The 25,614-nt window shown below is 41.9% G+C and overlaps 1 protein-coding gene across 1 annotated transcript; it reads right to left on the bottom strand.

The window, feature by feature from the left end:
* Positions 1-16,642: 16,642 nt before the first annotated feature.
* On the bottom strand, positions 16,643-25,379 carry CRHBP (corticotropin releasing hormone binding protein). Its single transcript, XM_087813695.1, has 7 exons — positions 25,299-25,379; positions 24,956-25,049; positions 24,354-24,511; positions 22,860-23,067; positions 20,975-21,123; positions 19,216-19,333; positions 16,643-16,825 (listed from the first exon to the last, which is right to left on the bottom strand). The coding sequence occupies exons 1-7, from the start codon at positions 25,377-25,379 to the stop codon at positions 16,668-16,670; spliced, it is 966 nt and encodes a 321-aa protein (XP_087669821.1). The 3' UTR covers positions 16,643-16,667.
* Between the last annotated feature and the right edge of the window lie 235 nt (positions 25,380-25,614).

Raw genomic sequence — 25,614 nt, 5'->3', positions numbered from 1 at the left:
CAATTCTCTTGTAATAATTAAAAATATCTAAGACTATAAGGAAGAAAATTAAAATTTACCAAAGAAAACATTAGAATGCCAGGGGTACATATTTACCTTCTCATTGTTTCAATTAGGTCCTGGACATGACTCTATCATTTATTGAAATGTATGCCCTTCTCGCCTCACTTTGTTTATGAGGATTTAATGTGGGACCATGATGAATAAATATTTAATCACCAAAGTCATGGTATTAATTTGTTGGAACAGTCTCCAGAAGAAAAAGCACAAAATGTTTGTGAGCCTAATGACTTCTTCATTGTCATCATATGTTTATTAAACATAGTCATGGTATTTTGTTTGGGATTAAATGTATCTATGTATAGAAAATAGTGATGAACAAATTAAGATTCATCAACATATGCCAAAAACCTAGACGAGAAAGACAAAGTTGGGTGCTTATGTATCTCACTAGGGTTACAGAGAACATAAAATAGTATAGAATTAACTTGATAAATTAGTGAAATGGCTTAAATGCAACTGAGACGTGTGTGGGGTAGTAAAATAACTTTTAGATGGAGACAGATTAACTAAATCTCAGCTTTGCTGCATACAGTAAGTCTTCACTTAATGTTGTCAAGAGGTTCTTGGAAACTGCAACTTTTATGGAAATGACATATAGCAAAACCAGTTTTACCCTAGGTTAATAGAGTTAAGTTCTTACAGATATCTCTGGTCACAAAAATTTAACTAAACTCCTAATTAAAGACCCCAAACATTTTTAACATTAAACATTGAAATAAATGTGAGCTACACATATATTTCAGAAAGATTAATTAAAAACAATTAAGATAGTGGTTTTCCAACCTGTTTACCCCAGTTCGGGGTCATGGATTGCCAGATCCAATCCTGGCAACTTAGGGCACAAGGTGGGAACTCACCCACAACAGGACACTCTTCCATCAGAGGGCCACTCACACCCACACTCACTCAGACTAGGGCAATTAAGACACACCAATTCACTTCATGTGCACGTTGTCTTTGGGATGTGGGAGGAAACTGGAGTTCACCAGAGAAAACCCACAGATGTGGAGAGGACCTGCAAACTCCACACCAACAGTGGCCCTGGCCAGGAACTGATTTTCTTTTCCTCAACAACTTATAACAAAACAACACTGAAGGAAAGGACACTATTCAAGGACCTGTTGTACTAGCTTGTGACTTTGGGCGAGTTCCTTAAGCACTTTGTGTCTCAGTTTCCTCATCTGTAAAATGAAGGTTAAATAATAGCACCTGTCACATAGGATGGTAGGAAGAGTAAAAGCAATAATGTATGTAAAGTGTTAATTTTAGAACCTGGCACATGGTAAGTTTTCAGTGAATATTAATTATTATTATTTTGTTTAATAAAAGCTTGCATAGTGCTTCCTGTGTGCTAGGCACTGTTCTAATTGCATTACAAAAATAATTTATTTGTGTGCAAGGCTCTTTAATTCTCATCACAATCCTGTGGTACTATTATTATCATCATCACCTCCATTTCATAGATAAGGAAATTGAAGCCTAGAGATTAATTAACTTGCTTCAGATAACACAGCCAGTAAGAGTCAGAGCTTGGATTCCGATGCAGACAATCTGCTTCCAGAGGCAGCACTCTTAACCATATGCCATCCATCCTGCACGTGGTAGCTTTATCACCACCATCATCATCTTGAACCATAAGTTGAAGGTAATTCATGAAGCATTAATGTACACATATATATATTTGTTAGTTGATTATTCAATTATTTTTCTACACAATAGATGTCTCCATAAAATATGTATGTCACATTTGTAAACCAAATTATATTTTAAGTGAAAAGTGAGATTGTTAATGAAAAAAATATATGTGGAATCATTCTAAGAAGGTTAAAAAGATTAATAGGATGAAATATCTGTAAGGAAATTTAAGGGCTCATTAATAATCCTCTATCTTCTTATGGTATTGAAATAAAAATTGTTCCATTAATCATCCTGACTTGCCTTTCAAGTCAATAGAATGACCAAATGTGAAAGCACTCTGTAAACTAATAATAAAAAACCTCTAGAAGTTAAGTTATAATTATTTGTCTTTTATACCCTAACATATTTAGAATAGTATTCATTTGTGTGATATAGACATATTATATACATGCACATCCTTGGAAAATTTCTCAAGAGTTATATTCTATCCACGTTGGTTGCCACTTGGGAAGTGGGATTGCTGATATGACAGACTTAACTTCTCTCAAATCCTTTTTACTGAAACAAAATGACTGCAGAAACACACAACACAAAACACATTTTGACCAGAAGATGGCAATAAAGCATTGATATTTCCCAAAGGTTTCCTTCTCAAGAACTAACTTCTGGTAGGTGTTGTATATCCAAGGAGACAAAATACTGTCTAGAGGTTCTGATCATCCAGATCCTATGGGCAACTTCTCATCCTTACCTTGTCCCTGCCCTGGAGAAGCTCAGGCTCAGGGAGGGTTGATGGGAACATAGTGTGATAAGTGCTGCTGTCAGGGCTCTGGGAGCAGTCATTTATCTGAAAAGGACGTCCCATCTTAGAATCTTCATTTAAATTAACTTTTTTTTCTTTAATGTACCTTTATTGATGTCAGAGAGAGGAAAGGAGAGGGGGAGAGAGATAGAAACATCAATGATGAGAGTCATTGATTGGCTGCCTCTTGCCAGTGTCTGAAGAGCAGTTGCCATCAATTGTTTCCTTTTCATTGCACCGCTGACCACCACTCTTCAGCCGGAAAGTCTGGAGGGCTATTGATTCTCTGTGCATTCTATGACAGTCGGCTCTGTTAAAGGCAGAAAGAAAAAAGATGATGCAGAATATGGGCAGGGTAATAATGTAATGGCTCTGGGGCAGGCATCTGATGCGCAATCCCTTCAGGAGACACAAACACCAAGAGGAATCTCAGCTTCCACCTGCTGAGGTGAATTGGTGTTTTGCTTTTTAACCTGGACTTAAGATATCTTAAACCATGTTTTAAAATCCATATTTCTAGGCCACTTAGTCCTAGGAGCAAGAAAGCTCCCAAATTGAACACACTGCCAGACAGCCTGAGTTCAAGTCCAGCCTTGCCACTTACTAGCCTGAGAGAGTTACTCAGTAGTCCTCTGGCTCAGTTTCCCTTCTGCCCTTATCTACATGGGAGGTAGCAACAGTGAAGTTTGTTATTTATAATTCATAAAGGATTCAGGGCAGTATCTGGTACTTACAGTGTATGGATGCCACTGTTTTTTCTCTCCGGGTCTCTTCAGGTAAGACTTTGCTTACATCTGCCACTCAGATCTGGAATAACACACATCCAGATCCGTGGTGCAGGGTTCACTCATTGAGTTCGGTGTATTCTTTCTCCTTTGACCCAGAGTGGAGAATGAGGAAAGCTCCAGGGAGAAAATGGTGCTGGGATCCCATGTACGGTGTTCACGCAAAGGGCAGACTTCATAGAAGTTGAATTTACAGTTTAATAACATCCACTATTTCAATCCATTTGAAGATAGTTTTTAAGAATCTTCATTAAGTTTAGTGTTTATCATGATTACTTTCTATTTCGATTTTCAGGGGCTACCTAGAGAATGTAAACATGGGGTCTCACAAAACAGTTGAGTAATTCAATTAGATAAATATTTGTGGAACTCATATCAAATGCAAAGCAGTGTTCTGCACAGAATTGTGAGGGACATGAAGACAGCTAAGAAACAGTGCTCACTCCTTGGGTTTAAACAATAAAGTCTATTGAACAAGATAGTCGAGTGTATCTAATGACATTCCTGTATAAAAATAGATGAGGAAGGAGTCATTTATAAAACATTATCATTCATGAATTCCTTGCAAAGGCTCCTTATCTACTTTGCCTCCAACATCATAACATCCTAAACATCCATCTCTGAGGTTCACTTCGCTACAAATATCTTCTGTGAACTGAGAAGTAAATTACATGATCAGAGATTACTCTGGGTGCCATCAAAAAGAAATGATGGTTTATTTTCTGATGCAAAAATAAAGTGACAGTTCCATAAAATAGAATGTGTTCTCTTTCCAGCTCACCAGATTATAGAGCTGTGAAAGGTAGAGCAATTTTGTGTTAGCTGTCTGATGAACACCAGTATGATTTTATTTTAAATTTTATTTCATGAAATCTTTACAGTAGGCATTAATTAGTTACTCAAAAACCAAAAGTAGTGGTATATAAAACAAGGGGAAATGCCCTTAAATAAAAAGTTTTATTACCTATAAAATTATAATTTTTTTTTCATGTTTGTCTGCAGAAGTTTGAACATCATTAGCATTATATACAATGCTAAGTTCTGAACAGGAGCCTTCAGTGGTAGATGGTTAGCTGGTGGTCTAGAAACTTGGGCATTCTGAATGCATATTTGAGTTTGGCATTAACTCTCTATCAATCTTTCCACAAATCTTTCAATCTTGTGTTTGCCCATGTATTAAGTGCAGATGCCCATGTTCTTCTGATTTACAGAGTTGAGTCCTTGCACATTGTACAGAATAAATGAAGATACAAGCAAGTCTTTTATAAAGTGTTAAAGAAATACAAATTGTAGTAGTAAATCACTATACCTATTAGAACATAGCATGTGCCAGCAATCTAAGTCACACTAATACAGCACATATAAATATCATGCTATGTTGAGCAAAATATGTACACAATACAATTCTGCCCAAAGAAAGCCCTGTTGATCCTATTATAAGACTCATATATATGGCATGTTTAACTTCCTTTAATAATCAAATCCGTCACTCAACATGGATTACTGCTAGTCCTTCTTGTGAGAGTTCAACAGTGGACAAGATAAACAAGATCCCTGCCCTCCTGAAGCTTGCATCCCGGTTGACAAATCCCTGTAGATTTGTCTTTCTCAAGCTTTAATGTGCATATGAATCATCTGGAAATTTGATTTCAATGCAGATTCAGATTCATTAGGTCGGGTTCGTTCTGGGGGTCTGTTGGTCTGTTGCCACTTTGAGTAGCAAGGAACTAGGTAACTAATGTGTTAACCTCCCAAGCAACATGACACCATAGCTAAATGAAAATACTCTACTTCTTAAGAGGAGACCCCTTTCAGACTGACAGTAAGACTGGGAATTTCAGGCAGCTGGTGGTGAAAGAGGCAGCTCTAGGGGAAAGTCCTTCCTTGTCTTTTCTAGCTTCTATTGTTGCTGGCAATCTTTGGCATTCCTTGGCTTGTAACTGCATCGCTCCAAACTCTGCATCGCTCCATTGTCACATGACCTTCTCCTCTGTGTGTCTTTTCTGAGTATCTGTGTGTCGTTTTCTCTTGCATGCCCTTTTCTCTTATAAGGACCTCAATAATTGGATTGGGGCTCATCCTAATCAAGTGTGATCTCATCTTAACTAATTACATCTGCAAGGATTCTATTTCCAAATAAGGTTGCATTCTTAGTAGACTTTGGGGGGACACTATTCAACCTACTGCACTCACACAAAAAATTTTCAACTCAGTGTGGTGGGAAGAAAAAAAGAGAACCAAGCGCAGAAGTGAGAGCTGCACTGCCTTCCTACCCCAGATCTTGTCAGGTGTCAGATGGGACAGCAGTCCGTGAGTTCTCTAGGCCACAACCAAAAGTGAAGTGAGCAGGGCCTGTGAGGTGTGGAGAGTGGCAGTCAGCCGAGGTAAAAAAGATGCCTGGGAGCCCTAGTCAGTTTGGCTCAGTGGCTAGAGCATCGGCCTGCATACTGAAGGGTTCCGGGTTCAATTTCAGCCAAGGGCACATACATTGGGTGCAGGCTCCATCCCTGGCCCCAGTTGAGAGGCAACCAATCAATGTGTCTCTCTCACATCCGTGTCCCCACCCCCTCCACTCTTTCTGAAAAGCAATGGAAAAAATACCCTCAGGTGAGGATTATAAAAAAAAAAAAGCCTTGGAGAGGGCATGAGACAACCTGCTTCCCTTCCCCTAAGTGGAGGTCTTATCCGCAAGCATAAAATAAGTTGCTAGAAGGGAAGCTGTGTGCCCTTCTCATTTCTCCAACTGTAGTCAAAAGTCACTGAAGCATAACAAATAATAAGGAGTTTCAAACAATTCACAATAGCTCAATGTAGACACTTTTGTGTGTGATATGGGTTGGGGCTACTGCTGAATAGTGATAGCTGAGAAGGGGCTCTCCTAAGCAGGGGAGGTGTATCAGATATTTGGTTATAAATAGCCAGAAAGTGTATTTAACAAGACAGGAGTGTTGATCAGGAAATAATTGTTGGCTGGAAATGGGCAGTCTTTTCCATGGGTAATTAAGATGGTGTCACTTGATACCTACTCCAGGGCAGGGAGTATGCTCTTTCAGTGCAGTGTCATTAACTGGGCGTCATCGAAGCAGGCTGGTCTTAGGTTTTCCCTCTGCACCTCTCTTTTATTAATGTGTCTGCTGTTCACAAGTTACAACTTGCTCTTTCCTTTGTGTTGCTCCAAACATAAGTGACAAGATGCAAAGAAAGAAAGGGAGCTTTTATTATTTATCACAAGCCTTCAAGAGAAACAAAACAAAGAAACCAACCAGTGGCTTGCTACTTTGGAAGGTAATCTTCCTCCATACAGGTCTATATACTCTCCTGTTCATGGACCAGTAGCATCAGCATCTCCCAGAAGCTGTTAGAAATGCAGACTCTCAGTTCCTCCACCAAAATAGAATCTGACCCTTGCCAAGATCTCTAGGAAATTCACATTCATGTTAGAGTCTAAGAAGTACTGCCAAATATAGACTTCTGTTCTAATAATAACATTACCAGCAGCTGCCTACAAGGGGTTTCTCTTCTGAGGCATCATTTTTTTCATTAGCCTTGGGGGCCTAAGATTTCCAAAAAAAGTGGAAAATGGTCATTGTTTTATTCAGTAAGAGGAAGGCTTGGCAATTTAGGCGAAGTTTATCATAAGAAAACGTTTCCAGGTTGTGCCAGGTATTTGGTCCCCAGGCTTTTCTTGTGCCCTCTTTTAGGAGGCCTGTCCCTCAGTCTCTGAGCTCACCTAGTCAGCTCAGAGCCTCCAGTCTCTGAATCATGAACCATGTTCCCACAGCACCAAACACAGGAGGCTTTTGTTCTAGAAATACCACCTGGAAACTTGGCCAAACAAAAGCTCAAAAGCAAGCTTTGTCTCTTCTAGCCAGGACACAGGGTTATGCCACTGCTTCTTACTCATCATAGAAATGAATTCCTTGTCTAAACCTTGACCTAAGGGTCTTCATGAAAATTCTTTGCTAGCCAAATCTGAAGGACTTTTCTTCTTTCCTAGCAGGCACCTGAAATACCCACATGCCAGGTCTTACAATTATAATAAATTGAAAAATGAGGAAAATTGCCTGGATACATCCATAAAAAAGTAAATAATAAAAGCAAACCCATTGAATTATTTAGATATTATTTCTTTGGGCTTTGGACTTTTCTTATTTGGAGGGAAGGAAGATGGAACCCGATGGGCTGTAATGGAAGAGGAAAGATGGGACTGTAAAGCAGGTACTATAAAAGAATGACTTACAATTAGAAATGAGACCAGTCATTGTTGCCATAAATTAACCTTGACAAAGGAATGTGAGTTGGTTTCCAATAAGGATGCGTAGCTGTATGACCTTGAGTAAGTGTCTTAACCTCTTCCTCAGTTCTTTAATTTGTAAAATGAGGATAATAATACTATTTGTTTGGATTGTTGTAAGAGCAAATGAGATAACATATGTAAACCATTTTACAATGTTTAGTATATAATAAACACCAAATAAGGGTTAGATTTATTATTATATAAAAATGAGGTCAATTCTGGGACTAAAAGAATGTGTTAGTCCAAAAATCTGAGTATCGATTAAATTAAAATCTACATACAAAAAAAAAAGTGAAATGAGGAATTGAGGTCCTTAACCAGATTACAGTAGTACCACAGTTTTCAAATGTGACCTGCTCCGGAAGCCCGTTCAAGCTCTGAAACGCTCGGAAACCGAGGGATCCACAGCCGACAGCCAGGCCTCAGGATCTTGCCTCAGCGGAAGCTGTGTGGCATGTTCCACTTCCGAGGCGTGTTCGAAAACCAAAGCATTTACCTCTGGGTTTACAGTGTTCATAAACCGAAATGTTTGTCAATGCAGATGTTTGAAAACCAAGGTACCACTGTATTTAAGAATAAAAAGCAAAATGAGCCCTGGCCAGTGTGGTTCAGTTGGTTGGAGCATTGTCCCATATACCAAAAGCTTGCAGGTTTGATTCCCAGTCAGGGCACATACTCAGGTTGCAGGTTGAATCCCTAGTAGGCGCCTGCAGGAGGAAACCAATGGATGTTTCTCTTTCTTTCTCTCTCTTCCCCCCCCTTCTCTAAACTCAATTGTTTAAAAAACGACTACAAGGGGAATTAGCAGACGGATCAGGCCTGGGACAGTGTCTTGGTCTGTTGGGACTGTTATAATAAAATACCAGAAACTGGGTAGCTTACAAACAAGAAACATTTGTTCTCACAGTTCTGTAGGCTGAGAAGTCCAGTATCAAAGCTCCAGCAGATTCGGCAACTGGTGAGGTCCCACCTCCTAGATGACCGTCTTTTCTCTGTAACCTCAAAGGGCAGAAGGGGTAGGGGAGTTTTCTCTGGTCTCTTTTATAAAGGCACTAATCCCAATCACCTCCCAAAGGCCACACCTTAAAGTACCACCACACTGGGGATTTGTATTTCAACATATGAATTTGGGGGACACACAAACATTCAGTTCATAGCATAGGGTTTACCCTGAGTTACTAATTTTTTCACCTACATTCATCTGATTAATAGAAATGATCAGTTCTTCACAACACTTTATGGACAACATTGAGACAGTAATTTTCAAGAGAACTATTTTTAAAACCTGCAAATAGTCATCTTTTATAATAAGGAGAAATAAATGCCTGATGTCCAGTGGCCCTCTCAGGTATATGTCAGAGCATCTCATCCTATCCTTTGTACCTTCTCACTTATTTCAGAATGGATTTTCTCAGCTTGTCCAGTCTACTGTTGAACCTATCCATTGAGCTTTATATTTTACTGGCTCTTTTCTTGGTTTCTTAAATTTACTACATTTTTTTAAAGAATGACTTTTTTGAGTTTTCCTCCTCCATAATTTTCTGCTCTTACCTTGTTGCATAGTTACATTCCAGGTGTTTCTGCTATCCTGGATGGAGCACATTTCCTCAATGTGAGGAAAGGTGTTGTTCATTCACGCGTGAGGGAGTGCTTTACAATTAAAGACATTACTTTGAAAGAGACTTCCAGAGTGGTTTCATTGAGAAGAAATGAAGGAAGCTAAAAGCCTTTCACTTGAGATTTGACAACTGCCAGAAAACCTTTGTTAATCATGAATGTTAACTGATAACATTTAATTAGCATGGGCTATAAACAGAACATTGCTTGAAATTTACACAGGCACATTCTTGAGTTTCTGTGTAATTGTTGGTATTTTTTATACAATTTCTCCAAAAATAAGACAGTGACATCTCAGAACCATTTTTATTTTGGGCTTTCTTTTCAGAGATAGTTTCTTCAGGTGAGAACTGGATTTTATTTTGGCCCTCACCGTCTTCAACACCTGGTTCTCAGGTAAATGGACTGAGGTGATGTGAGAAGGTGCTAATGAAGCTGTCGGTGTCTATTTCTTTGCCCTTTTGTGCTCCTGCATATGAAAGTCAGTTTGATTGTGACCAGGAGGTCACGAGGGGCTATGTGTTGAAAGAAAAGACATAATCAATTCAGCCCCTTCAGTGGCAAAGAGGGATTTAGCAAGAGTTTTGTGATAGCACATTATGGCTGGACACAATAGGAAAGATTTTCAGAAAACAACAACAAAAGTTAGTAGTATTTAGTGTGCTAGTCAGGGTTCTCCAGAAAAACAAAGCCAAGAGAATGTTCCCTCTTCCTCAGAGGACCTCTTTTTTTCTCTTATGACCTTCAACTGATTGGATGTTGTTAATCTTGTCTGAAAAATACCTTCACAGCTACACCCTGACAACTGTTTGACCACCTGTCCAGGTACCATGGCCTAGACAACTTGGCACACAAATTAACTGTCGTATTTGACCACTCTGCAAGTTGGAATTGGGATTGATTTGTTATCATATGCTCAGATAAATGCCCTAAAATCCCTTTAAATGGTGTGTTATGGCAAGGAATAAGGACCAGAAGGTTGTCCGTGTCACCGCTATGCTGGCGTGAACCCTCCATGAAAGCGGTGCTCGTACTTTAGGAACAGTCCCTAGCAGCTGGTGCAGGGATAAAGCGGGCGAGCTCAGATGTGAAATCACTGTCGTCTGAATCCTGGCTCCGCTGCTTTCTGTGTGATTTCAGGCAACTTGCTTTTATTTCTCTCTGCTTCAGTTTCTCCATCTATAAAACTGAGATAGGTTTCAATGTTCTAACTCACGGGAGGTCTGTAGAACAGTATTAAGTATTCAATAAATATTAGCTTTTATTATTACTTGAATTAAGAATAAAGCCAAACATTTTCTTAATGTTTGTCGATCTCAGAGATAGGTTTTTTGGTTTGTTTTGTTTTTAATCCATTTTAATGAGTTGATGAGTAAATACTGTGGCATTAAGGCCATTCTAAGAAAAAATATATAAGTTGATGTTACAATAACAACCAACTATTTTATCTTTACCAAATGAATTCTCATGAAAGAGCCACTCTTATTTCTTTTAAATCATATACTTCTATACATCATTAAGATGAAATTACATCACCAAATCCTGGACTGATAAATAACATTTCCAGGAAAAGGACACTTGTATTCATAGTGTCCATCATGTGCCTAGAATGGTGCTTGGCACTTCAAGGACCTATCACACTAAAGAGGTCAGTGCTCTTGTTTATATTTTACATGTGATGAAGTCAGTGCTCAGAGAGATGTGGCGACTTCCTCAAGAGCACACAGGTTAAATCAGAACTCACCTCTGTGTCTGGTTTTGAAGTCTGGCTTCCTCTCCCTCCACTGAGATGCCTGTACTCTCAGGACTAGATCTTGTTTCTAAAGTTGTATCATTGGTCCCATCTAGTCTACAGAGGCTAAATTGCATTCCAAGCTGGTCCTAGGAAAATTAAGGAGCTACACAACGTTTGTCTTTGACTACACTCCAACTCCGTAGCAAACTTTCTTTTTGCTTAATTCTACAAACGCAGCCAGCTACTGGTTTCGTCGGTTCCTTGCCGCCTTTCCAACCTCCTTAATGGGATTTTCATCTGAGTCTGTCTTCTTCTCAGCATCTCACACTCTCAGTTTCACCCACCAGACTCTCTGCTGTTCAAAGCTTACTTACCAATTCTGTCATGTTTTAATGATTAGCAATACCTTACATGTCAAATTAATTACTGATTTGTAAGTTACTTTGTTAACTTGTTACCTCTTGTGGTTTTACTCTCTTAAAACAATGAGGTACCTGTGAATTACTTGCTTAATTAATAATACATCTTAAAGAACAAAATGAAAAGGATTATAAAAGTGCAGTTTTTGGTCCTGTTTTAAGTCGAGTTCTTTCCTGTCCCGCAAATCCCACTATATAGGTAGCCATCTACTTTGTTTATACATTTGGCTGGCTTGATTACATATGGGCCATTACAGCACAGAACACATTTATTACACTTTACAAACCTGGAGATGGGGAGACCATCTTCTTTCTAGGAAACCCCAATATCTGGTAACCCATCTAGACACAACGACCATGGCTCTAGCTCATCCAGCTGTATGTCCTGGCAGGACATTCAGTCTTCTCCTTAAAGCAAAAAACACTTCTCATTTTCAATTTTTCAGCTGCACAGGGATTGAGTACACAGCTGTTACCAAGAGCAAAACCCAGAGTCCCATGACTTTCATAATGTTTTGAACCATCTAATCAAGCCTTACCCATATTTCCTCTCTCGCCTCTCTGCTTCTTTCTCTTTGCACAGTATGTCTTAATGCAAGAAAAAAAAAACTTTCAAGTGCAAAGAGAAAAATGGATGGTAATCATTACAAATGCCCCATTAGAACTGAGGCCATTCAATCTGCTTATTTGAACATATGAAGGTGTTTCTCTCTTCTGAAATACTCCACTGCACAAATAAGAGTGTATTCAGATATAATTTCATGTGATTACCCTATAATAGGAGCTCCTATCCACAACCCTCTATCAAGTGTTGCTAAGCACATAAACCAACTGTTTCCAAGTAAATCCTGTCCATCAAATCTTTATTTTTTTTTCATGAAGATTCAATTTTTCAGGCAAACTCTGGCAATGTTGCCTCCCTGTTAAAATAGCAAGAAAGGAAAATTTGAAGTTAGGAGAGACCTGCAAGGATCTTTGCCACAAAAATTTGCCCTGTATCAAATGTATTTCCTCCCTGAGCAAAAACTACATAGCAGGCCAGAAAAAACCATGTAGTAAAAGGCAAAATTAAACAGTAAACTATAAAAACAGAAACATTAAGTTGCTATTATGGACTTATTTTGCAGCCAAATTAACCCTTGAATGTTTTTAACAATACTGAAGGGAGGGCAGGCGAGTTTGAGAAGAGTGGTCTTAAACTTGGTTTTATTTATTATTTACTCCTAGAGCAGAGATTCTGATCCTGAAACCTTGGATGGGCTTCCAGGATCTGTGAACTCTCAGAAATTTGGGGATGTTCTTGTATATGTGGGCTTTTTTTTTTTTTTTTCTTTTCTTTTCTGGGAGATGACCTGTAGTTTCTGTCAGATTTTCAAAGAGATATAATCGAAAAATCACTATTCTTAGAAGATTCTTTAAGGAATGTAGAAAATAAAATGATGCCAGATAAAACCTGGTGTTCATGAGATCAAAGATATGCATTTGGGGTATTTTTCTCTGGAAGACAATCAGATCAGGCCTGTCTAGTTAGCTGCAGCAAAACCAGTCAGGGAAATTAGAGAAGAGGTGTGAATAGAATTCAGACAGGTGTGAATAGAATTTCATTGTATGAAATATAGTGATACTAAGTGCTATCCCATCATCATCATCATCATCATATCATCATCTCAGTAGCTTAACAAAATAAAAGTTTACTTCTCATTCACACAAAGTCCAATTCCTGATCAATAAACAGCCTCCCATGTGGTCATTCAGGGATCCAGGCTCCTTGTATCCTATGGCTCTGCCTTCATCTATAGCCTTGAAGTCCTCTGTTAGAACCTCAATATCTTGCCAATAGATAGGGGAAGAAAGTATAGTGGATTACATGAGGGTTGGACATCACTTCTACCCACACTCCTTCAATCAAAATTCAGTCACAGGACCAAAGCTAACTGTAAGGGAGGTTGAAAATGTAGTCTAACTGCATTCTCAGGAGGTAAAAGAAATGACTTTTGGTGAACATATAGCATTTCTGCCCTATCGTCTTAAATGAAGCATTAGTACCAGGAAAAGTTTGGGGGTGAAGAAGACATGCTGCTCTAGATACTGGAAGAAAGTCCAATGTCATAGGAAGACCAGCATATTCCACAGAAATGTGCTGGAAAACAGTGGAAGAAGCAGGCTTATGGGAGGTAGAAAGGTGTCCAGAGTGAAGAACACAGTGACCTAAAATGTATGAGCAAAAATGCTCAGAATTTTAGGCATGGAGGCAGGAGGACTTTGGGAATTGAGTGCTCAGTAGTAGAGCCCAAGTCACCTAATTAGTACTTAGGAAGATGTGGGGTTAGGAGCTGGGGTAAGAGTAGGATCAGGCAAGACCCAGGGTGAAACAATCAAGAGATAGATTACAGAGAGGGGGCCTGGGCACAGCCGAGAGTCAAGACAGGCTGTGAGGTGACTCCTTCATGGCCAGCATGTTGGACAAGAGCTGTTCAAATTCCTCCTCTCCACAGTCAGGATTGACCCTGAAGGAGTGCAGAGCTTACAGATAGGGGTCAGCTGTGAGGAGAGGCACATGGAGACCTGAGAGGGCCTGACAATGACCCATCCTCAAATGTTCCCAGTAACCTTACTCTGCTTCTCTGTCGCAGACAACAACCCTAGCTAACCCTAGCTTCCTCACAAATGTTCTGGGACAAAAAAGGACAATCAAATCAGTATAAACCCTTCAGTGCACAAAGCAAATGCCTCACTAAGAGTATGGAGGACCTGGGGTGGCATATTTGCTTAGAAGAAATAAAAATAACAGCTCATATGTGGAAGACACTATTCTCAGGCTTTAGATATATTTAGCCATTAATGTTGACAGAGGTCTTTATTTGAAGGATATGTCTTTATTGCTTCAATTTTATAGATTAAAAACTGAGCAACAGGCACTTGTAAGTGACTTGCTCAAGTAAGTGGCAGAGCTGGGGTTCAAAAACATCTGGCTCCAAAGTCCAGAACCTTAACCACTATGAATACTGCCTTTCTAGAAAGTCAAATTTGGCCTAAACTTCATATAATGTTTCACTTGATTAATGGAGGTGCCATTGAAGACACATCCTGTAAGTCTCCCCCAGAGATCTCATCTACAATTTTATTTCAGAAAGCTGTCCCCTCCTTTGGAATGAAGACAAGTGATGGATCTCCAGAGAATGAGTCATGCAGTGGCCATCCTCTCAAAGAATGTACACTATTATGCAGTAACAAGCTTTGAAATAAAATATGTCACAAATGAGTCACCGCAGGATGTCAAGGTTAGAAGAAAACTTAGGGACAAGAGTCCCACCCATTCTAGTGCAGAGAGGCTAAGTGGTTTTTGAAATGTCCCTGAGGAATAAAAGCAGGTTATCCTGACTCCCACAGTAAAATACTTGTGTCTTTACCCCAGGCCTTTTTCTCTGTGCAGCACAAGGGGATGATGGGCATGAAAAGCCAGAGACTTCTAAAGGTGGGATAAGTGACTGCACTGATTCTTAGGTTGCTCGGGAGACTGTAAAAAAGATAGAAGGGTTCAACTTCACAGAATTTGTTTTCTATGAAATAAGGAATCCAACATCTTATAACTAATCAGGAATTACATAGCCATCCATCCAGGCATTTATTTTTTCATCCCAGGCTTTATTCCAGCTTCCATCTGTCCATCCAGGCATTTATTCTTTCATCCCAACATTTATCCCAGCTTTATTCATCCATCCAACCACCCATCAGGTATTTATTCATTCATCTGCTAAAGTATTCACTCATTACAAAATATCTACTGAGCCAAAATTTGTGCTAAATCCTGGGTATTTTTAGCACTTTCAATCAATATTTTTCTTTCTGCCTGCTTTTCAGATTTTGTTAATAAGCCTCGTGTATGGGATTCCAGTGACATTCCATTATAAAATGAACTTTATATCAAATATGTTCAGGAATCATAATAAGGCCATTAAGCCTGGCAGGATTGGCTCAGTGATTGAGCATCGACCTAGGATCCAGGAGATCAGGGTTCAATTCCCAGTCAGGGCACATGCCCGGGTTGTAGGCTCGATCCCCAGCAGGGGGTGTGCAGGAGGCAGCCGATCAATGACTCTCATCATTGATGTTTCTATCTCCCTTTCCCTCTCCCTTCCTCTCTCTGAAATCAATAAAAATATATATTTTAAAAAGATCTAAAAAAAAAATTAATAAGGCCATTATTTATGGCACAGTTTGTAGTTTCCATCCATTAATTCAAAGTAAAGAGGATATCACTTAGGAGTATTTCCTTTGTTGCTCAGGACCTCATTTTTGGCCCCAAGTGTCTTTTATAGACCACATGCTTAGTCTCAAGACAAACATGGACAAGGCTCAGTCAACAGTGAACCGCTTTCAGTACCAAAGAAGTACTCGGGTTTCTGCAAATTGTGTCTATGAGAGTTGTAAGGCCCTGTTGTCCTTGTTGAAAAGTACCCACTGTGACAAAGAACATGTATTCTCAGTTTTCTTGGAGGATGGTGGAGAAGGGATCCCTGCATCCTGCTTCCCTGTCAGGACCCATCAGTTAGTGTTGTTTGTGCAGATACTGTAATCTACCTTTTACTCTAAATAATTCTACTCCAGTGGCCAGGGCTCCACTAGCTCTAAGAGTCTAAAATGATTTTGTGTAGCATTTGGTTGTGCAGCACATGAGAACATTATTTCTTGATGGTAACAAGGGAGGAGACGACTCAGAAAACAAGGCATAATTTCAAGGTGCCAACATCCCGAATATATTTATTCACTTTTATGTTTATGGATGGAAAAAGTTTTCTTTGCTACAAAGGTTTGTTAAAAACAAGTTGCTGCAAATCAGTAAGTAGTAGCTACAACTATTATCCACTGTAAATGGAAAAATAAGCAGAATACAAATAAACAGAAGCAACCACTTTGGTATATACAGTCACTGAATTGTTTTTGTGTTACAAAGCTGATACGAGTGTCACCATTTTTATTTCTTTGTAGCATTTTCCCTTGATACATTTTTTTAAATTGCACATTGCTCTGCCCTTGTCTTACCAGCTCAGGTTTGTAGCATACCAAAGAATTACAGAAAACTGTTTTCCTACCAAGGGGGCATGGGGTCATTTATATATTACAAATTAAAAAGAAGCAAGGTACAAAAATGTGTGTGTGTGTGTGTGTGTGTGTGTGTGTTTGAGATGTGTGCTCAAGACTGTGAATATTGATGGTATGAAAGGCTTTAAACTAGGTGGTCATCAAAATCACATGTAATAGCCATTAACACTCACTTAGCTAGCAGCATGTAAATCACTGGACTGATTATTCAAAGGCCAGACAAACAGAATTCCTGGATACTGTTTTCATTTGGGTTTTCCAGTTCATATGGTTCCAGCTGGCGGTACTCAAAAGTCACACGGTTTATGTGTTTTCCGCTGGAAACCATGCGCACCACCGTGTTGTCACAGCCAATTTTCATTTGGGCTGAAATTCATGGAGAAAGTAAAAGTTTCCCAGCAAGTTAGAAGCCACACAGTAAAACCACTTCTGTCAACAAGATCATTTAAACACAAAGAAAGAGAGAGAGTGTATCTTCCTCTTACGTACTCAAACCATGCCCCTGTTATTGGGTAAAACATTTTTGTCTTCATTTTTATCAGAATATGTAATTAATTGCAGAATCATTAAGTTGAACTCAGCTTCTCCCCTCATGTGCAAGAACACTGTCAGCCAAATAACTCTGGCTGCAGAGGCAGGCAGAAGATGTCTCCTGCACTTTTCATCTCCCACCTGCAAGGCTCTGGTGGTAAAGGCAGGGATCTATCCACACTATGCCTTCGCTCTAGTTCAGTGTTCTCAGTGGAGACAGCACATCCTCAGGAACAGGCTGGAAATTTGCAGAGGTAGTTTTTGGTTGTCATAACATCTGGGTGTGCAAGTTGTATTTAGTGGACAGGGCTAGAGGATAAGCTGTACTGCTCAACAGGTATGTAGACCGAAAAGATCACCTGTTTATTATTTTTTGGGCCTAGATAATAACCCTGTTTTACATATAAACAAAACATCTTTTGCATGATTTAGATATGCCACAGTGAATGTATTCATTTTTGTCCTATTGAACACCTACACTGTTTCTCATTTTTTCCTGTGCTTCACATGGAATGACTTTTGATAATCTTACTTTTCTTAAATCCAATCTTAGTCATTATTTGTATGACCATCTGGCAACGTTTATGTATCTTCTGGTGCAGATGTGCCCGAGCAGTTATATGTTGAAACTCATTCTTTTATTTAAAATTACTTTTATTTTATTCCTCCAGCCACAAGCTGACTCCTGAGACAAGATTTATCTGCCTTACAATAATCTTTTCTGTCGTTTTAATATTCTCAGTCTCTGTCTCTCAGCTTTGTGTCTGAGAAACACTAGCATTATTATGTAGCTGGTACTTTACAAATATGTGCCTGGGTTTAAGTGAAGTAAAATAGCCAGATAGAGTTATGTATTAAGGTAAAAGTCAATTTGGAGACATAATAAATATAAACCCTATAATTATTTTAATATAAGAACCAGGGAGTCTGCGGTATGCTTCTACGAAGAGGTCCAAATTTAATTTTCCTTAAGTGACTTGGAAGGTCATTCTTTTTCTGATCTTGCTCTGAACTTTAATCTACATGGCATGCCCCATTTCCTTTGGTTAATGTGCATATTATTTATTTATTATATGACATATTACTAAGAAAATCAAATTTAAAGAGCAGGGTCCCTAGTAGTTCTTCATTGTCTGAACAACTCAGGAGGGGCTCTTGGAAACATGGTGAATGAAAGAAAAAAGTGAAAAAAATGAACCAATGAGCCATAGAATTCAAGCCTTCAAATGATTTTAAAACCAGTTTCAATCATCTGGAAAAGGCAAAGTGGTTTTTGGCATTAGTCTTACCCTTTTACCTAATGCAAGTCATATAATTCAAGCACCAAAATTACTCTGGCTTCAATTATCCAGCTTGAATCCACACTTAAGGCATGTGTGTTCTTTAGTCTTTCATCTAATCTTATCCAGCTCAAACGCATCTCCTCACAGATGCCCGTCAGCCTGGAAGGACCCGGCAGCTCAAAGAACACAAGCAAAAGGCAAGCGAAGCGACCTGCACTGACAGTTTAAACCAGGGCTCAAGTGCAAAGCAGTATAAAATAATCCCCGTGTTTTCAGCAAAGGGAGCTCTTAGAAACTTCTTGCCTTTGCCTTGATTAGAAAGCTTGCCCTGGACCCAGTTCTGGCGTAAATCTCACCTGAAGCTCTTTTATACAGGAGTGAATGGGGAATGGTGGAACACCACGTGTTGGGCCTTAGTGTTTACACGCGCATATTAATTCTATTTCAGAGATGTTTTGTTTACTAAGGTCCCAGTATTACCTCGGAGAGAGGAAATACTGGTGGGCAGACTTGATTTTAATTTAAACATGCAACAGCTAATCAAAGGCTGTCTGATTTGCAGCGTCACTGCCTAACTGGTTAGTGACCTATGGTTCCAGAAAGGGGCTATGGTAAGAAATTGCCATGAGATTAACGACTGCTCTTGTTTCTCTCCTGTTTTGCTTTTGTCTCTTTAAGGATAATCTCCAATTCCTCCCCAAGTTTTACTTAGGGCCAACCTTAAACATGCATCCTTGTTACTTTGTAGGTTTCTCTCCCAGGTCAGAAATTTTGGTAATGCATTCTTGATAGCATACATAGTCTTAAGTGTAAAATCCTCAATGTGCAAAATTGAAGTTTTTTTGGTGGGACTTGCCTTCCCATGTATAAAAAAATTGAAGTGTTTTACTTAAGGAAATAATCTTGATGAGTACATAAATTATGATCAGAGAAACATCTCACCAGTGCCATGGAAAGGATAGCAGAGGTCAGCTAAAGGCATCATCTTAGAAGGGTCTAATCCATTTCCTCCCAGCAGCTCCACAAAGTCTCCTTTCCCCCCACAACCTGCTGAGGGTTTCTGAGAGAACAGAGACAAGGAAAGATATATTTAAACCAACTATGGAAGTCAAACCACTTGACCAATAGCAAGTTGGTGAATTCACTCAATCAGCCATAGACATTCTGACAGTCCATTTAATTCAACATCCAGGACTCCGGAAATTAAAGGACATTTAAAAGAAAAAATTATAAGAATTGCTTTTCTAAATCAGTTGAGTAATCATTTTTTTTAATGTGTGTGTATTTTTAAAATAAGCTCCAAGGCTGGAATGATGAAATGGGAATCTGTAAACTCCATATAAGATGTATGGAAAATGAATCTGAAAATGCTTTGCTTTTTAAACCACTTGGACATACATACTGGCGTATTTAAGTTAGTGCATGCAGTCAGAGTTTTCATAAATAGGGCTTTCGCATTAGTTTTTCCTTCAACTCACCTCTTTTCCTCTTCTTTATAAAGGACTTTTTCTGCTATTGAGACAATCCTTATCACTTCTACTGATAAGGATTTAGATTAGTTATAAGACTATTAAAGATAGATGAGAACCCTAATTTGGGTCTCAGGTTACCTAGAGTTACCATTGTCTCTCCTTCCCAACTATAACAAATTTACTTCAAGCTACTCAAAATATAGATCTAGTCTAAGAATAACTGAAGTGCAGATCTCCCAGTCTGGTATTACACTTGCGTCTTCTATACTGTGTGTCAGGAAGAACATACAAACAATATCAATAATAGGCAATAAGGTTATGCCAGAGATACCCACTTATTCTGGTCTTTATCAAAGAAATATTCTTCCACTAAGGTCCAAAAAACAAAACAAAACAGCACTGGCCCACAAATTTAGGGCTTAAAGGAAATTAGTTATACTCCTTTTTATTAGTCGTGGTCCTGTTTGGCTTTCCCTGAAATCTGTCTGATTAGGAACTATGACTGTCCTTTATGCCAGCAAATACATGAGCTATCTTAACCTCAGCATATGAGGAAGTGAAAGGAAATGAGCATGACTCAGAGGGAAGGAGCTCCCAGGGCAAATAAATGTGGTCAAGCTCAATATTCATTTTAAGATCCATATAGAACTTCATGGAAAAACAAGTTGATGGAGAGTCTCAGCTAATATCTGTTGCAAAAGGTATTGAAGTATTGAATGAAATGTAATGCAAAAATATTCTTCAAAACTTTACTGTACTTTTCAACATAAAAATCCAATTTCATATTCTATGCTACACTTAGCATTTCTTCTTAACACAGCCAATGAGATGCTTCCTTCATGTCAAAAGAAAATTCCAGTAGTCAGAGAAACAGCTGTGTAGATGACTCACACTAGGTTCTGCTAGGAGAGAATTTTTGTTAAAGAGGCAAGTACAAGAGAGTTCAATTGTAATTATATGCCACACATTTACCAACTGAAAACATTTCTTGCATCACAAGGAAAGTATTCAAGTAGGCACAGGGGACACCTGAGTATGCAACTTGCAGCATAACAGAAATAGGTGAGGGTGTAGTTAAAGCAGTGAGGGGACACACCTGTAAGACATCAGCCAGACGGAAGGACATACTACTCCAGCTCGCTAATGTCCATGTTTACCCTGTGTGATTACTTTAGCTCTGATGAAGCTGTGGCTTTAGTAAATGATTTGAAAGCAAGTAAGCAACTTACCTTTAACCGCAGGCCATTTAAGTGTCCCAGGGAGAGATCAGATATTTTGATCACCACAGGATAGATTATGGAGAAGCTGCAGTTTCTATGCTGATATGGAACTATCAGGGTGAATCGTCCACTCGAGGTCTGGGAAATGACATTGCAGGCTTCATAGGAAAAAAAAAATCACATTTTCAGTACTTGGTGTGCTGGTTTTTATCGACATTTACCCTATCCTTATTTTAGGCTCCTACTCACAGTCTGGGCCTCTGGGGCCTTGTGGCTCGGAAGAGAGAACATTTCACAGAGGCAGTCTGGAGGTGGGAAGGAGCTGGGAATGAAAGTCACAAGTGATATATGGATATTGTCAAGGAGGCTCTGGGCTGCCGGGGGCTTCTAATCTAAATCTCGGGGGCTATCTTGTTTATAATAATCACAAGACCAACCAAATAAATAGCAGCTGCTAGAAATTTTAGGAACACTTCAGTTAACTAGGGTCCAAGTGCAAGCCGGGAGCCTGGGAGAATCAAGGCTTTAAATCTGAGGCCAAAACTCAAACCCTGTCTGAAGCCTTCATTCATTGAATTTGTAGCCACGTGTTATCTTTTAAGTAATCAAATAAACACTAAAGCAGTTAAAAATATAGGCTGAGAAAAAAAATAGAAAGAAAGCAGGCTTTTACATTTTAATGTTCTATTCATTCCCAAGCGTTTCTGACATTTTTTGTTTTGTATCCCAAGTCTAGACTTACAAATTCATTCTTCCAGCTATGAAACTAGATGCATCAGAGTTTGTACCTTTTTTTTCCTTTCAAAAGTTTCTGATTGATCAGAACAGGTCAGAACTACCTCTTGCCTCCTTCTGTATTTTTTAATTGCACTTAATTTCAAAAGGAACTGAAATTCCTTGATGATTCTGCAAGGTTTCTGATTTATAACCAAACAAAATAGAGGAGAAACATTTCATCTCTTTCCTCTAGGATTATTCTGCTCCAGTTCTCAGAAACAGCCTCTTTTGGGGGCTTCTTTCAAAAATTAAAAAACAAAACACAAAATGAAAAGACAGTACATTATTCTTTGGCAGATTAGGTCCCATTCTTTGACCACATGAAGTGTTAACTAAAAATGAGTAATAAGTTTTCTTTTCCTGAATTAATTTTTTTACCTTATTTTTATTGTTGATACTATTACAAATGTCCCCACTTTTCCCCTCTTTGCCCGCCTCCACCCAGCCCCTGCACCCGCCCTGCCCCCGCCATCACCACAATGTTGTCTGTGTCTGTGGGTTATATTCTTTGGCTAATCTCTTCACTTTCTTTTATCCAGTTAATTTTTTTCTTTTAATAAGCAGGTGAATGAACTCATTTTGATTAAGATAATGTATTTTAGGCCTGGGCTGTTCAGCTTTTTAGCATCTATGAGCATGTCCATCAGCAATTACAGTGGGGGGCTCTGAATCAGAAGGCAACTTTGGGGTCCTGGTCCAGCTTCTGCCCAGGCATGAAAGCTGTCTAGCACACCCCAGATATGCAGCCTTTCAGCCTTAGCCTAAATATCTAAAACTGCAACTTCATGTCTGATCCCTCAAGCTTATTGCAGATGAGTGGAATGGCTTGGAGGGATTAAAGGTTGTCACTGAATGCACTGTACCTCAGGAGATTAGAACAAGACATGGAAGGAAAAAATAGAATTCTATTCACCATAGAGTAGTGTCCCATCTAGCCTGGGAAATAAATTAAAAACTGTGGTTTGATTTTCATAATAATAAAATTTCTAATTACAAAAGAATTTCCATTCAAATCACTCCTCACTTCAAATTTCTTAAGTCTGTGCAATGACGGTGGAAGGCAGATTTGACACACACCCCTCCCCTGCCTCCCACCCGAGAAGACAGAGCCACTCACGGAGGAGGTTGGGATCTGTCCGGATGGTCAATGTGAATCCGTTTCCTGCTTCATGGACTCGGAAGAAGATCATGGCCACGTTCTGGGAGGATCTGATGCTCTTGCTAAGACCAGTCTCACAGAAGTCTATGTACCGCTCAGTCGTGGGGAGAGGATGGTCCTGGGAACTGGGGAACTTCTCCCCCTTGAGAAGCCAACCATCGAATACCTTCCAACGAAAACGCAGGTGTCGGGCATCACTCCGCCAGCTCCTTAAGCCCCAGGGGCGCAATTCGCAGCCTGCGCTGCTCTGCCCACTTGCTTTCCATTTGAATATAGTTCGACTGTGAGGGTTACTGGCAAGTAACATTATTAACTAATTATTATTTTTTTCTTTATAAACCTTAACGTTTCCAAAGATAACTAACTTTATTATACTTCAGCCACCTTCATAAATCAAACTACAGACAATATACATTCTTATCCTGGTCCTATTTGCCACACATTCCAACTTCAGAAGATTTCTACAGAAGCATCTCTCTTTGTTTTCCTCCTTGAAATATGAACAAAATATCTAAAAACAAAACCAAGCAGCCGTAGCGGGGCGCGCAGTGGTCGGCGCGGCCGGCGGGGTCCCGGGCTGAGCCGGGAGGCAGGCGCGGGCCGGGGCGCCTCTCACGTCGCTGCTTCTCTCCCCTCCCTTCCCTCTCTCTGAAACACAACGGGGGAAAAATGTCCTCGGGTGAGAATAAAAAATAAAATCAAAGCAAAAAAAAGCAAAAGGAAAAACGGAAGCTGTTTTTGACCCGCTGCCAATGGTTATATAGCCCATTTTCCTGTTCTTTTTACTCTTACAGGTATTAAACTACCAAGAGCTCTCTCAGCACTCAGACCACGGCGGCTGGTGTCTCGCCGGGGCCTCCCCCTCGCTGGTGAGTTTGCGGCTGGACCACAGGCCCGAGCCTGTGGCCTCCGGGGGGGGGGGGGGGCGCGGGGGTCGCCGGCGCGCACCGCTCAGAGCCGACTCCGCAGCAGGTGTTAAACACGGCCTCTCCGGGATGCAGACCCCGCCTGCCCTCCCCGCGACCTGCCTGGCTGGGACGGGACGGGCGGGCGGGTAAGGCGGGGCGTCCTGCTCCCGCCTGCCGCAGGCTAGCCCCTCGGCGTCCCTCCGACGGCCCGCGCCCGCTCCGCAGCCGGTCACCGGGCGCCCGCGGCGGCCTCCGGGGCCGGGAGCACCGCGCGGAGACCGCGGCGTCCAGGGCGTGCCGGCGGCCGAGCGCCCGCGCTCCTCACCTTCTGCGTTTTCCTCGGGCCCAGGTCAAGTCTCTGGAAGCGTCTGCCCCAGGAGCGCACAGGGGGGACTCTAAATCACTGCCACGTGCGAGGCACAGGCCCTCCCGGGTGCGGGGAGAGGTCCCGAGGTCGAGGGGAGGCCCCGTCGCATGGGGGTCGCGGAGCGCGCCGCCCCACGGGCACCCGCGGAGCCTCCAATTCTGCGGGGCGACGCCTCACCTTGAGGAAGTCCCCGCCCCGACAGTCGATGGAGACCAGGTCGAAGGCCACGGTGAGGAGCTCGTGGGGCTCGCTGATGAGGAAGGCGGCGCAGTGCAGCTGCGGCCGGGCGGCGGTGAAGGTGAAGCGGCCGCCGAGGCTCAGCATGTCCAGGCACCCTGCGGGCCGGCGGCGGCGGTGGGCCGGGCGTCCCGGCTCTGACCGCCGCGGCCCCCGGGGCGCCCCGTTTCCCGCGCCCGCCGCCCAGCCGACTCCCAGCCTCGGCTGCGCGCCACTCCCGCGCCCCGGGGCGCATCACCGCCCGCCCGCCCCACTCCCGCGCCCCGGGGCGCATCACCGCCCGCCCGCCCCACTCCCGCGCCCCGGGGCGCATCACCGCCCGCCCGCCCCACTCCCGCGCCCCGGGGCGCATCACCGCCCGCCCGCCCCACTCCCGCGCCCCGGGGCGCATCACCGCGCGCCGCCCCGCGCCCCTGTGGGCCGACGCCGCGCTGGGAGTCGTGCGGGCGCCGTCCGGACAGCCCCTCCTCGGCGACGCCCCGGAGCCCCCAGCCCGCCCAGCCCAGACCCGCACGCCGCGGCCGGCGGGGGCGCCGACTCACGCAGCGCGCGGCGGTAGAGCTGTTCCCCCGCCAGCTCCCGCTTCGGGTTGGCGCTGAGGAGCCGGAAAGGGTCCTGGTCCCCGGCTTCCCGCAGCTGTCAAGGAAAATGGATCCGCTGGAAAAAGTTCAAGGGGTGGGAAACGGGAGCAGGGGCGGCGCACCCTCTCTGCCTAACAGCAAAAAGAATAAAGTGCTGGGACTCTGCCCATCAGACCAGGGTACCCTCAGGGGCCAGAGCGGAGGAGGAAGAGGCCGGGAGGCCCTGGGGGGACCGGCGCACAAGACGGGGAGGAGAGCTGTGCCAACGCGGGCAGCAGCCCGGCGCTCACGCCGGAGCACTCACCTCCAGGTATCGGCTCTCCCCTCTTAGAGCCACCAGGAAGATCAGGATGAAGCGACACTGAAGTCTGAAGGAAGGAGACATGCTGGCCTCGCAGCTGCCGCGGGTGCGCTCTGCGCCAAGGGCTCCGCTTTGCTCGCACACCCTGCCGGGGCAGAGGCTGGCAGCCGGCAGGGTCCCTTGGCTGGGTCTCTTTTACAGAGCAGTGAGGAGGGAAGGCTGTCTGCTCCTTAACTGCTCGGAGCTCAGTAACCATGGGTTACCCTGTCTCAGTGACAGCGCGTGGTGATGACGAGGGTCCAGCTCTCCTCCCAGATGT

This window comes from Miniopterus natalensis (genome assembly GCF_054644295.1).
Source record: "Miniopterus natalensis isolate mMinNat1 chromosome 3 unlocalized genomic scaffold, mMinNat1.hap1 SUPER_3_unloc_2, whole genome shotgun sequence".
Taxonomy (NCBI): domain Eukaryota; kingdom Metazoa; phylum Chordata; class Mammalia; order Chiroptera; family Miniopteridae; genus Miniopterus; species Miniopterus natalensis.
The sequence above is the reverse complement of the archived record's forward strand: the minus strand, read 5'-3'. Positions and strand labels throughout refer to the sequence as shown.